This window comes from Entelurus aequoreus, linkage group LG01 (genome assembly GCF_033978785.1).
Source record: "Entelurus aequoreus isolate RoL-2023_Sb linkage group LG01, RoL_Eaeq_v1.1, whole genome shotgun sequence".
Classification (NCBI taxonomy): domain Eukaryota; kingdom Metazoa; phylum Chordata; class Actinopteri; order Syngnathiformes; family Syngnathidae; genus Entelurus; species Entelurus aequoreus.
In genome coordinates, this window is record NC_084731.1 from 62,753,661 (window position 1) to 62,768,038 (window position 14,378).

At 43.3% G+C, this 14,378-nt stretch overlaps 1 protein-coding gene across 1 annotated transcript in view; it reads right to left on the reverse strand.

The window, feature by feature from the left end:
- Nucleotides 1–14,378, reverse strand: part of LOC133655591 (protein SSUH2 homolog) — a 35,511-nt gene that overhangs the window by 17,596 nt on the left and 3,537 nt on the right. The window contains exons 2-4 of the mRNA XM_062055879.1: nucleotides 5,891–5,956; nucleotides 5,728–5,803; nucleotides 5,521–5,650 (exon numbers count right to left, since the gene is read on the reverse strand). Coding sequence (XP_061911863.1) covers nucleotides 5,521–5,650; nucleotides 5,728–5,803; nucleotides 5,891–5,956 — 272 coding nt within the window. The remainder of the gene's footprint in view (nucleotides 1–5,520; nucleotides 5,651–5,727; nucleotides 5,804–5,890; nucleotides 5,957–14,378) is intronic.

Consider the following 14,378-nt stretch of genomic DNA (forward strand, 5'->3'; position numbering starts at 1 on the left):
AGTATGTGTATATGTGTGTTTGTGCAGTGAATGTTTATGTATAGAATGTGTATGTGTGTGTGTGTACAGTGAATGTATATGTACAGTATGTGTATACAGTATGTGTGTTAGTACAGTGAATGTATATGTACAGTATGTGTATATGTGTGTTTGTACAGTGAATGTATATGTACAGTATATGTATGTGTGTTTGTGCAGTGAATGTATATGTACAGTATATGTATGTGTGTGTGTTTGTACAGTGAATGTATATGTACAGTATGTGTATGTGTGTGTTTGTACAGTGAGTGTATATGTACAGTATGTGTATATGTATGTTTGTACAGTGAATGTATATGTACCGTATGTGTATACAGTATGTTTGTATAATGAGTGTGCGTGTGGATGTATGAACTTTGAGTGTGTAAATATGTACTGTATTTGTATATGTATGTGGGAGCGTAGGTACCTATGTATGTGTGTATGTATGTATGTATGTGAGTATATGTGAATTTGCATGTACAATACATTTGACTCCCAGTGTGTGCGGGAGCCAGAGTACGGCCCCAGCCTCCCCGAGAGCCCATCCCGCAAACAGTAGGTGTGGTGCCCAGGGAACCAGGGACCACCGCCCCCACGCAGCCAAGCCGGAAAGCGACAGGAACCCCAGAGCCTGGCCCACCGCGCCGCCCACACAGGCCAGCAGCAGGCCGCAGACAGACGCACTCGGCAGAGGACAAGGCACGAGAAAAGCAGGGGGAAGCCAGACCCCAAGCCAGCGAGAGACCACACCCCACACGGACAGAAAGGCGGGACGCCCCGCCCGAGGGGCCCAGAGACCTCCCGCAACCGGACGGGAAGACCGCCCCCGCCACACCGGCAACCGGGCCCCCATGAGCCCACCCCCCACGCCCGGAGAGCGCGGCGAGGCCAGCCCCCGGCCGGCCCACCCAAGCCGGCCGCCACAGGACCACCCAGCACGGGGCCACGGGAACCACCCACCCCACCCGCAGGGACCCCAACGATGGAGATGGAACAACCAGCAACCTCCCCGCCCCCCCGAGGTAGGGGAAAATAAATAAATAAAATAAAAAAAAATAATAAAATATATTAAAAAATAAGAATAAATAAATAATTAAATCTATTTAAAAAAAAAAAAAAGAATTAAAAGAAGATCACAGACATGCTGACACACAAGGTCGCTACCCCAACAACTGGCCGACCCTGCAGCACCAAGCTACCACAGTAGACGCAGGGACCAGACCCAGCAGGCCCCAACCAAGACGGGCACCCGGAAGGGATGGACGGTGGGACCCAGGAGCTCCAGACACGCAGTCCGGATGCAGTAGCCTGAGGCGCCGACCCCCACCCGACAGGCAGGCCCAGAACGTACCCCCAGAAATATACATACATATCTATATACATACACATACACATACACAAACATACACACACATACACATATATATACATACATACATACATACACGCACATATACATACATATACACAGTTTGTCAGCCCCGACAACCACCACGCGCGCGCGCTGCCACCAGTCACAACATCAGCCACCCCCCTGCACCAGACCCAGCAGCCACGGGCGCCCACACCACAAACAAACGGCAGCAGAAACAGTAGCCACAACACCCCCAGACAGCCAGCACCACCCAATCAAATCAAAGCGATAAAAAAAAAACGTGACCGGCAACCACACGCCAACAGGATCACGGAGTCCAGCCAGCACCAGCCCGCCAGCAAGCCCAAACGCCAACACGCAAACAAGAGACACCAACACCCCCCCCCCACTAAAAGACCCCACCACCCCAACCCAAACCCGCACAAACACACCACCGCCCAAACAACCGAGACACAGCATCCAGATCAGACACAGGCGCCGCGCCGCCACCACAACAAGTCGCCAACAGAGACCCCACAGCGCAAGGTCGGGCCACACGGGCACGGACCCCACCCAACAGGAAGCGAGACCCGCGCGACGCCACACACAAATAAATAATAAGATTAAACAAAAATAATAATAATAATTAAAAAATCTAAAATAAAATAAAATACAAATTAAATTAAAAATAACAAATAAAAATAAATAAAATAAAAATACGATAAAATAAAGTAAGCAAATAATAAATAAAAAAATTTTAAAAAATTAAATAAAATAAATAATTAAAAAAAAAAAAATAATAATAATAATAATAAATGAATAAAAGCCTGGCAGGCCACCAGAACACAGTCCCCGGAATCCGCGCCGGCCGACGAGGCAATGAGGGGTGCGTCGAACCCCAACCCCCCCACATGCATGTGTACAAGGCCCCCAGAGTGTCTACTGTGTAGTTAAAATTAGGAGGTCAGCCATTACAGCCGACCTCCAGTCCCTATTGATGCGTGTACTGTAGCGTGAGTGAGATATGTATGCTTGTGGGAACTAATAATGCGATTAAAATTGGGGGACATCAAGGTCTTGGTGGGTCCCAACCAAGCCGAGCCCTCCAAATCCTAAGTGTCTAATATGCAGCTAAGATTGAGGGATGGACGAGCAGGGGACAAGACAGGAGGACTGGAGCCCCATAGGAGGCATCCTCATCCCCCCGCCATGCCTCCCCGCAGGACAATCCCCCAAAGTCCTATATATGTGTGACTGTGTGTGCTATAAGTAGGAGGAGTAGAGGGCCCGGACATCCCCCCCGCAGTCCATGCGGCCGACAACCAGGAACTACGGCCAGGAAGCCGCCGCCCCCCCACGGCCTGTGACCCACACCAGACCACTTTAGCGTGACGCCATGCGAGCCCACCCCCCGCCAAACAAAGCCAGCCCCCGCCCGCCTCAACCCAACCCTGCAGAGCCCATACCAGCAACCAAACGCAGAAAAACTGCACAGCCCCCATGCCCAATGCAAACACCGCATCCCGGCCATCCACATAGCAACGTGCCCATACGAGTCCCGACCAGGGGAAGGCGCCCCCCAACGGGGGAAGAAGTCAATGCATCCCGTCCGCACGCCAGCCCCCAAACCAGCCGGCAAGCCAACTCCAGCCAGCCCCCACAACCCCACAAGCGCACAGATACCAGCCACAGTCCCCCAACCACTCCAACCCAACACAGCGACGCCAACTGCCGGCAGTACCACAGCAACCATCACCACCACCGCCCGTCCGCAGTACAAACACCCGCGGCCGCCGAAACCGAAACAAAAAAAGCGACCGACCCCGTAAACCACAACAACGCACACCCCCAGCTACCACAGAGGCCACCAACCCACCTACCCCAACTCATCCACATACAGGCCAATCGATCCACCGGACATCCACACCCATACACACACCTACACGTACATACACACATACATACATATATGTATATACACATACATACACACACACACACGCGCACCCATATATACACATATGTAATTTAACAGAATAAATCAAATGTATTAAATAGATTGTATTATTGTATTGTATTATTTTTTATTTTCGCTAACTGCTTATTTGCTATTACTTTTACCATCATATTTGTACATGTCGTATTTGCTGATGTTGCTCTGTTGTTGTTGTGTTTGCTGTTGTTGTTTTTGTCTGTCTGTCTAGTCCCCCTCTTGTCCCCACAATTCCCCCCTGTCTTCCTTTTTTTCTCTTTCTATCCCCTCCTGCTCCGGCCCGGCTGCACCAAATGATAATATAAATACATTTAATAAAGTCAAAATACAAATAAGGCAACAAGAGAAGTATCCTACACTTCTCTTTTGTAAAGTAACTCTGGGGCCGTACTTATCAAGCTGCTTAGAGTGCCATTTTACACTTAAGTCCTGAGAATTTGCGAAATTTAGTCCTACTCTCAAACTTAAGAATAAAAGCTTTTTATCAACGTTCTTAAGTCTAAGAATCACTCCTACTCTCCACAATATTTAAGAGACCTTCAGAGGTGTCTTAAGTGGTTAGGAGTTGCCAGCAGGGGATGGCACTGAGGCGAGAGAGACGTGTGCGAACGTTCAGGGAACGGAACAATGTTTTTTGTTTTTTTTTGATGACGAGCAGCTGATCAAACGGTATCGTTTAGACAGAGCGGATATTATTTTTGTCACAGATTTAATACTTTTCGATTCTTTGTTGATTTCTGCATGTGGCTGCAGTGGGCTAGTATATATAGAGCCACCCACACCAGTTTCAAATTAGTTGCCTAATTAATGAATTGGAAAGAAAATGTTATGACAGTAGCGTATGTGTGTGGCCGTGAGGTGAGTTACATCAGTGAGTGTGTGGGCGATAGAAGAGAGGGAGCGGTAGCGTGAGTGCCGGCGGGGACTAGTTTGTTTTGTATTATTTTGTAGTTTATGGTCAAAATATACACTCCCATTGTCCACTTAAATATTTCCAAGATATTTCTTTATTCTTAGACAACGGATTCCCTTCCGTGATTGGTCATTTCTATGGACACAGAAATGACGTCACCTAAAATTCCGTTTACGGCACATAGTAATGTCGTAATTCAGCTCTGAGTGTGACACTTAAGATTCAGTCCTACACTTCACTGAAAGTGTGAGTAAGACGCTTGATAACTAACTTTTAAGTGCAGCTTTCAGCGAAGAATTTATTTACTCTTAAGTCAACTCTTAGCAGACTTCTTAGGAGTAATTCTAAGAAGCTTGATAAGTACAGCCCCTGAACAGCCGATATGGGCATCTGCATCTACTATATGATTTGCCTGAGAAGCTGGGCAGGACATTATAAAAAAAACAAAAAACAACAACTAATGATTAATGTAACTAAAGCTGAAAAAATGGTACAATAGCAATAGGAGAGACTATTCATCCCTGAACACCATTGAGTTCATGTAGGCTTAATGATGCAGTTACATTATTATATCAACTATCAGAGACATAAACTCTTCATTTAACATGTCCTTTTTTGCTGCTTCAACACAGCTCAATCAACACAGAAACAGGTAAAGTGAAATAACAGACAGACAGGGCTTTGCTGTCCGTAACACACACACACACGCACACACACATCGCAAAATGAGCTAACGTTACGCTAAAAGCGAATTAGCCTTCACCTCAAGGACTGCGAGCGAGCTGAGCTGCCTTTTATATTTCTAGAAGGTCAACGGGCTCATAGTGATGTTACTAGTAGTTGACTGGGAGGTGTTTATTATAATTTGGAGAGAGTCCGCTGTCTGATGCTTACCTGCTAAACGCTAAGCACTGACTACATGCGCTCTGAATACGCACTGCTGATTGGCTGTTACCGCTCTGTTTGTAACCAATCAGATGCTTGTGTGGGTGGGACAATGCTGGGTGTGTACCAATCAGATGCTTGTGTGGGTGGGACAATGCTGGGTGCTGTGTAGAGGACTGACAGACGGAGGCAGAAGGAAGCGGAGGCGGCTACTTAATATGTTCGTGTGGAAACTCGTACGGTACACCTCCGAACCGAACCGAAACCCTCGTACCGAAACGGTTCAATACAAATACACGTACCGTTACACCCCTACTTTGCAGTAAAAGTGAGTACTCGGAGAGGTTTGCTAACCCGGTACGTATTCAGGGGCTCCATCTGGGTGATGACGCCATCCTTGGCGGGCCCCTCGCTGTAGCAACATTTGGAGCCGGCGTAGTCCTTGAAGACTTTGCGGGCAGCGTCCTCCGACAAGGACGGGATCCTGCAGACAAACACACACCAAGGTCAAGGTTGGTCACGCCCCCTGCTGAACGGGGGAGGCCTGGTGGGAAGACTTACATCCAGTCTTCGGGCTCAGGCACCGGTTGGGGGGGGGCAATGGGCTGCATGGGCATGGGGGGAGGCAGGAAGCCACCTGCAGTTACACGCGTCAAATACTTCCAACATCAAAGCATTCAAGTACAGCAAGTATTTGTACAAGACCACTTGTGAGTCCTCTCACCTGCGCCTTGACCCATGCCCTCGTAGCCTGGCATGTTGGCGGGGGGGGCGAGAGGCGGGTACACGGCTGTAACAAACCACATGATCACATTCCTCTCTCATTGGGTGAAACATACAACATCTTTTAGCACCATAGGGCGCATCGGATCATAGGGTGCACCGTTGATGAGCGAGTCAGGTCTATTTTCATGCGAAAGGCGCATCGGATCATAAGGTGCACCGTTGATGGGCGAGTCTATTCAGGTCTATTTTCATATGAAAGGCGCATCAGATCATAAGGTGCACCTTTGATGAGCAAGTCTATTAAGGTCAATTTTCATACCAAAGGCGTATTGGCTCATAAGGTGCACCGTTGATGAGCGAGGCTATTCAGGTCAATTTTCACACGAAATGTGCATCGGATCATAAGGTGCACTGTTGACAAGCGAATCAGGTCTATTTTGATACGAAAGGCGCATCGGATCATAAGGTGCAACATTGATGAGCGAGTCTATTCAGGTCTATTTTCATACAAAATGCGCATCGGATCATAAGGTGCACCGCTGATTAGCGAGTCTATTCAAGTCTATTTTCATATAAAAGGCGCATCGAATCATAAGGTGCACCGTTGATGAGCGAGTCGGGTCTATTTTCATACAAAAGGCCCATCGGATCATAAGGTGCACCGTTGATGAGAGAGTCTATTCAGGTCTATTTTCACACGAAAGGCGCATGGGATCATAAGGTGCATAGTTAACAAGCAAATCAGGTCTATTTTGATACGAAAGGCGCATCGGATCATAAGGTGCGCCGTTGATTAGCGAGTCTATTCAGGTCTATTTTCATACAAAAGGCGCATTGGATCATAAGGTTGATTAGCGAGTCTATTCAAGTCTATTTTCATACAAAAAGGCACATCGAATCATAAGGTGCACCGTTGATGAGCGAGTCCGGTCTATTATCATACGAAAGGCGCATCAGATCATAAGGTGCACCGTTAATAAGCAAGTCTATTGAGGTCTATTTTCACAGGAAATGCGCACATCGGATCATAAGGTGTACAATTGATTAGCGAACCTATTCAGGTCTATTTTCATACAAAAGGCGCATCGGATCATAAGGTGCACCGTTGATTAGCGAGTCTATTCAGGTCTATTTTCACACGAAAAGCGTATCGGATCATAAGGTGCACCATTGATTAGCGAACCTATTCAGGTCTATTTTCATACAAAAGGCGCATCGGATCATAAGGTGCACTGTTGATGAGCGGGTCAGGTCTATTTTGATACGAAAGGCGCATCGGATCATAAGGTGCACCATTGATGAGCGAGTCTATTCAGGTCTATTTTCACACGAAAAGCGTATCGGATCATAAGGTGCACCATTGATTAGCGAATCTATTCAGGTCTATTTTCATACAAAAGGCGCATCGGATCATAAGGTGCACCGTTGATGAGCGGGTCAGGTCTATTTTGATAGGAAAGGCGCATCGGATCATAAGGTGCACCATTGATGAGCGAGTCTATTCAGGTCTATTTTCATACAAAAGGCGCATCGGATCTTAAAGGCCTACTGAAAGCCACTACTACCGACCACGCAGTCTGATAGTTTATATATCAATGATGAAATCTTAACATTGCAACACATGCCAATACGGCCGGTTAACTTATAAAGTGACATTTTAAATTTCCCGCTAAACTTCCGGTTCGAAACGCCTCTGAGGGTTGACGTATGCGCGTGACGTCAATCATTGAAACGGAAGTATTCGGACACCATTGAAGTCAATACGAAATAGCTCGGTTTTCATCTCATTATTTCACAGTATTCTGGACATCTGTGTTGGTGAATCTGTTGCAATTTGTTCATTGCATTATGGAGAAAGAAGCTGAGCAAGCAAAGAAGAAAGTTGTCGGTGCGAAGTGTCTATTTTGCGAGGGAAGTCAGCAACAACACGTACACAGCCGGCGCTTCTTTGTTTACATTCCCGAAAGATGCAGTCAAGATGGAAGAACTCGGACAACAGAGACTCTTACCAGGAGGACTTTGATTTGGATACACAGTTGCGATAACGTGAGTACACAGCTGCGCTTCCAAACATTTGATCGCTTGCTATAACTAGCTCGAGCTAGTAGCTAGGAGCTAGGAGCTAGCATTAGGATTAATTTGTGGCATATTAAATATAAGCCTGGTTGTGTTGTGGCTAATAGAGTATATATATGTCTTGTGTTTATTTATTGTTGTAGTCATTCCCAGCTGAATATCAGGTACCACCCGCGCGCTTCCAAACATTTGATTGCTTGCCCGTACGTGCGTATCATGTACGTAACTTTGATTAAATATATAAGCTTTATGAACCTTGGGTTAGGTGAACGGTTGTTTGGGCTGAGTGAGTGTGTGTGTTATGCAGGTGTTTGAATTGTATTGGCGGGTTATATATATGGGATCCCGTCCATATTACCCGCTCGAGCTATAACTAGCTCGAGCTAGTAGCTAGTAGCTAGGAGCTAGGAGCTAGCATAACAAACACCTAGGTGTTTTTATGCGGGATTAATTTGTGGCATATTAAAGGCCTACTGAAATGAATTTTTTTTTATTTAAACGGGGATAGCAGATCTATTCTATGGGTCATACTTGATCATTTCGCGATATTGCCATATTTTTGCTGAAAGGATTTAGTATAGAACAACGACGATAAAGATTGCAACTTTTGGTATCTGATAAAAAAAAGGCTTGCCCCTACCGGAAGTAGCGTGACGTAGTCAGTTGAACACATACGCAAAGTTCCCTATTGTTTACAATGATGGCCGCATGAAGTGAGAGAGATTCGGACCGAGAAAGCGACAATTTCCCCATTAATTTGAGCGAGGATGAAAGATTTGTGGATGAGTAAAGTGCAAGTGAAGGACTAGTGGGGAGTTGAAGCTATTCAGATAGGGAAGATGCTGTGAGAGCCGGGGGTGACCTGATATTCAGCTGGGAATGACTACAACAGTAAATAAACACAAGACATATATATACTCTATTAGCCACAACACAACCAGGCTTATATTTAATATGCCACAAATTAATCCTGCATAAAAACACCTACGTGTTTGTTATGCTAGCTCCTAGCTCCTCTGCTAGCTCCTAGCTCCATAGAACACGCCAATACAATTCAAACACCTGATCAACACACACAATCACTCAGCCCAAAAGACCGTTCACATAACCCAAGGTTCATAAAGCTTATATATTTTTAAAAAGTTACGTACGTGACGCGCACATACGGTCAAGCTATCAAATGTTTTGCAGCCAAGGCTGCATACTCACGGTACCTGATATTCAGCTGGGAATGACTACAACAGTAAATAAACACAAGACATATATATACTCTATTAGCCACAACACAACCAGGCTTATATTTAATATGCCACAAATTAATCCTGCATAAAAACACCTGCGTGTTTGTTATGCTAGCTCCTAGCTCCTATGCTAGCTCCTAGCTCCATAGAACACGCCAATACAATTCAAACACCTGATCAACACACACAATCACTCAGCCCAAAAGACCGTTCACCTAACCCAAGGTTCATAAAGCTCATATATTTTTAAAAAGTTACGTACGTGACGCGCACGTACGGTCAAGCTATCAAATGTTTAGCAGCCAAGGCTGCATACTCACGGTACCTGGTATTCAGCTGGGGATGACTAAAACAGTAAATAAACACAAGACATATATTTACTCTATTAGCCACAACACAACCAGGCTTATATTTAATATGACACAAATTAATCCTGCATAAAAACACCTACGTCTTTGTTATTATACTAACTCCTAGCTCCTATGCTAGCTCCTAGCTCCATAGAACACGCCAATACAATTCAAACACCTGATCAACACACACAATCACTCAGCCCAAAAGACCTAACCCAAGGTTCATAAAGCTTATATATTTTAAAAAAGTTACGTACATAAGCAAAAAAAAGTTGCGCACATACGGTCAAGCGATCAAATGTTTAGAAGCCAAAGCTGCATACTCACAGTAGCACGTCTGCGTCTTTGTCATCCAAATCAAAGTAATCCTGGTAAGAGTCTGTGTTGTCCCAGTTCTCTACAGGCGTCTGTGTATAGAAGTCAAAAGTCCTCCTGGTTAGAGTCTCTGTTATCCGAGTTCTTCCATCTTGACTGCATCTTTCGGGAATGTAAACAAAGAAGCGCCGGCTGTGTACTGTTGTTGCTGACTTCGTTCTAAAAATACGTCCATTTCGCACCGACAACTTTCTTCTTTGCTTGCTCAGCTTCTTTCTCCATAATGCAATGAACATGATTGCAACAGATTCACGAACACAGATGTCCAGAATACTGTGGAATTATGAAATGAAAACAGAGCTTTTTCATATTGGCTTCAATGTGGAAGGCATACCCGTGTTCCCCGGGCTACGTCACGCGCATACGTCATCCTCAGAGGCGTTTCGAACCGGAAGTTTAGCGGCAAATTTAAAATGTCACTTTATAAGTTAACCCGGCCGTATTGGCATGTGTTATAATGTTAAGATTTCATCATTGATATATAAACTATCAGACTGCGTGGTCGGTAGTAGTGGGTTTCAGTAGGCCTTTAAATATAAGCCTGGTTGTGTTGTGGCTAATAGAGTATATATATGTCTTGTGTTTATTTACTGTTGTAGTCATTCCCAGCTGAATATCAGGTCCCACCCGCGCGCTTCCAAACATTTGATTGCTTGCCAGTACGTGCGTGTCATGTACGTAACTTTGATTAAATATATAAGCTTTATGAACCTTGGGTTAGGTGAACGGTTGTTTGGGCTGAGTGAGTGTGTGTGTTATGCAGGTGTTTGAATTGTATTGGCGGGTTATATATACAGGATCCCGTCCATATTACCCGCTCGAGCTATAACTAGCTCGAGCTAGTAGCTAGGAGCTAGCATAACAAACACCTAGGTGTTTTTATGCGGGATTAATTTGTGGCATATTAAATATAAGCCTGGTTGTGTTGTGGCTAATAGAGTATATATATGTCTTGTGTTTATTTACTGTTGTAGTCATTCCCAGCTGAATATCAGGTCACCCCCGGCTCTCACAGCATCTTCAACTCCCCACTAGTCCTTCACTTGCACTTTCCTCATTTAAAAATATTTCATCCTCGCTCAAATTAATGGGGAAATCGTCGCTTTCTCGGTCCGAATCTCTCTCACTTCATGCGGCCATCATTGTAAACAATAGGGAACTTTGCGTATATGTTCAATTGACTACGTCACGCTACTTCCGGTAGGGGCAAGCCTTTTTTTATCAGATACCAAAAGTTGCGATCTTTATCGTCGTTGTTCTATACTAAATCCTTTCAGCAAAAATATGGCAATATCGCGAAATGATCAAGTATGACACATAGAATAGATCTGCTATCCCCGTTTAAATAAAAAAAATTCATTTCAGTAGGCCTTTAAGGTACACCGTTTATGAGCGAGTCTATTCAGGTCTATTTTCATACAAAAAGGTGCACCGGATCATAAGGTGCATTAAAGTTGTCATATGATTATTTTCTAAATGTAAAAGACTCCCTTGTGGTCTACATAACATGTAATGGTGGTTCTTTGGTCAAAATGTTGCATAGATGATGTTTTACAGACCATCTTCAAGTCACTTTCTGACCCTCTCTTATCTTCGTGCCTCCACTTTGACTGAGTCTTCTCCCAGTCAGCCATGTTGTAGTTTTTAGCGCTTCCATGGCAAGTCTACCGACAGATATAAGTTAGAACTGTACGCTACTTTGTATTAGAAATGGCAACAGCGGAGGATGCATGTGCATGTACGAGCCAGTCTGCCCCACAACAAAGAAAGAAGGAACTTACTGACTATAGCTCGGACTACAATGGCGGTCCCAGGCAAATGTTCGGGACTCACGCGGATATGTCTCCTAATGGGTGTTCTCAATGAAACATCAAAGTTTTGGTGTTGCTTGCTTACAGGTACTTGCTAGCGTCATTTATTGAACAGGCCCCAACGTTAAAGGGGGGCAAGACTGAAGTCGAACGTGCACAAAATAATCTTTAATACAACAAACGTGAGTAAAACCAAATACAAAACTAACAAAAGTACAAAAGAAAAACCAAGACAGAGCAGAGGAGATCAGACACTGAAGTCCTGGGGCCCCCAGCTGAGATCCTGGGGCCCCCAGCTAAGATCCATTCCTGCAGGTACGGGACCTAATGTGATGAACTTGCATCATTACTGTAAACATTACTCCCATCTGGGCCTTGTCCTACATACATGTGTACGTCCTTAAACTAATGCACAATGTCCACTGTGGAGGACGCTGGTTCTCAGGAGGACATTACTTGGATCCAGCAAACTGGTCAGACTAAAATCTTGTAAGAAACTATCTTGTTGGCAAAAAGAAGAAATGGGCACCGAAAACATTTTTTTTTTTTTTTAACCCTTTGAGGGGATTATGATGAATTGTTGATTTAAAGGGGAAGATACAACCATCCCAACAGTCTTTATCCCAGTGAGAGCAGACATTGTACAGTAAGTGATTGTTTTATTATGTTCTTGTTTAGCACTTAGCAATACTGCTACACGATGCTTAGTGTTTGACTAAAGCTGCATCTGTTTAGTTTCTAAAACTTGTAGGTCATCGTCATTATATTCAGGCTCAAAAATAGAAGTCTTTGTTGTCTCTCATCAAGTCTGCCATGATTAGTAGTCTTGTTGTTGTAGTTGAAGGGAAAGTGAGCGTTGTGATGACTCTGTGAAATTAATACTTAAAATTATGAAAATATGTAAATATTACATATGAGTGTTACTACATTATACATATACTTACAGTATGATGAAAAGATGTAAATACATATTATGAGTGTTACTACATTACATATATACTTACAGTATGATGAAATATGTAACTACTACATGTTATTATGAATGTTACTACATTACATATATACTTACAGTATGATGAAAATATGTAACTACTACATGTTATTATGAATGTTACTAGATACTACATATATACTTACAGCATGTATATTAAATGTTGGATGTTTTAGAGTGCTTTATAGGCAGAATAGAGCGAATCACATTAGATCCATTGTTAGCTGACTTTTGCTAGTGTTTATTTATGCATAAGAATGCAGTAAAACAAATAAAAACATGTGTTCTTGTCTCACGAGGATTTTTCAAAGAGTGCAGTAGCCCTTTAAGAGTCGCGCTGGACAATGAGCAAACAGGCTGAGCTTTCACTACAACTGGCTAGCGCTGTTCCACACATTCGGAGGGGATGTGGGTTAGCGCACGGGTAAAGTGTGAGGCTGCACAAATCCTGCAGAAGAAGAAAAAAAACAGGCCTCAAGTTTGTCCAATTGTCCCTGAACACACCACTGAAGGTGCAAGTCTGCTCCTACGGACCCTGCAGCTGTTCCACCAGTCAACCTGACACCAGCAGGTCTTGTACACGGGGGCGGGACTTACAGATGGGGGCGGGTCTTATAGATGGGGGCGGGTCTTACAGACGGGGGCGTAAAAGAGCATTCACTCACTTTTGTCAAACTCAAAAAAGTCATAAGCTTATTCATCTTTTCTTTTTCTTCTGCTTTTGCTTCACGTAGTAGACCTTGGACTTGTGTGGCTTTACTTGTGTGGCACACAGTAAAGAATGTGGGTCAAGTTTCTCAGCTGACAAAAGGTCTGAACTTGTTTCACATTCCTAAAGGGTCACAGAAGCCATAATTATCCCAGCTGCTTCTGAGGAACTACACCGGGGGGCTTGGATCTACAACCTCGTCACCAATCTGTTGAGCCCCAGCATCCCCACAAACTTCACTGGATTATCATTATCATTAGTATTATTATTAATAATAATATTATTATCATTATTATTAGTATTATTATTAATAATAATATTATTATTATTATCATCATCATCATCATTATTATTCTCATTATCATCATCATCATTAGTATTATTATCATCATTATTATTATTACCATCTTTATTATTAATATTATCATCATCATTATCATTATTATCACTATCATCATCGCCATTATTATTTTTATTATCATTATTATCAATATCATTAATATCATAATTATTATCATCACCATTACTATTAGTATTATTATTATCATTATCATCATTAGTAGTAATATTATCATCATCATTATCATCATCATTAGTATTATTAATAATATTATCATTATTATTTTTATCATCATCACCATTATTAGTTTTGTTATTATTGTTATCATCATCATTATTATTATTATTATTATTATTATTATTAATAATAATAAGAAGAATACAACTGAATTATGACATGTGTGTGTGTGTGTGTGTGTGTGTGTGTGTAGACTACAACTGAATCATGACGTGTGTGTGTAGACTACCAACCCATTTACCATTACCATTTACCATGACGTGTGTGTGTAGACTACAACTGAATCATGACGTGTGTGTGTGTGTGTGTGTGTGTGTGTGTGTGTGTGTGTGTGTATAGACTACAACTGAATC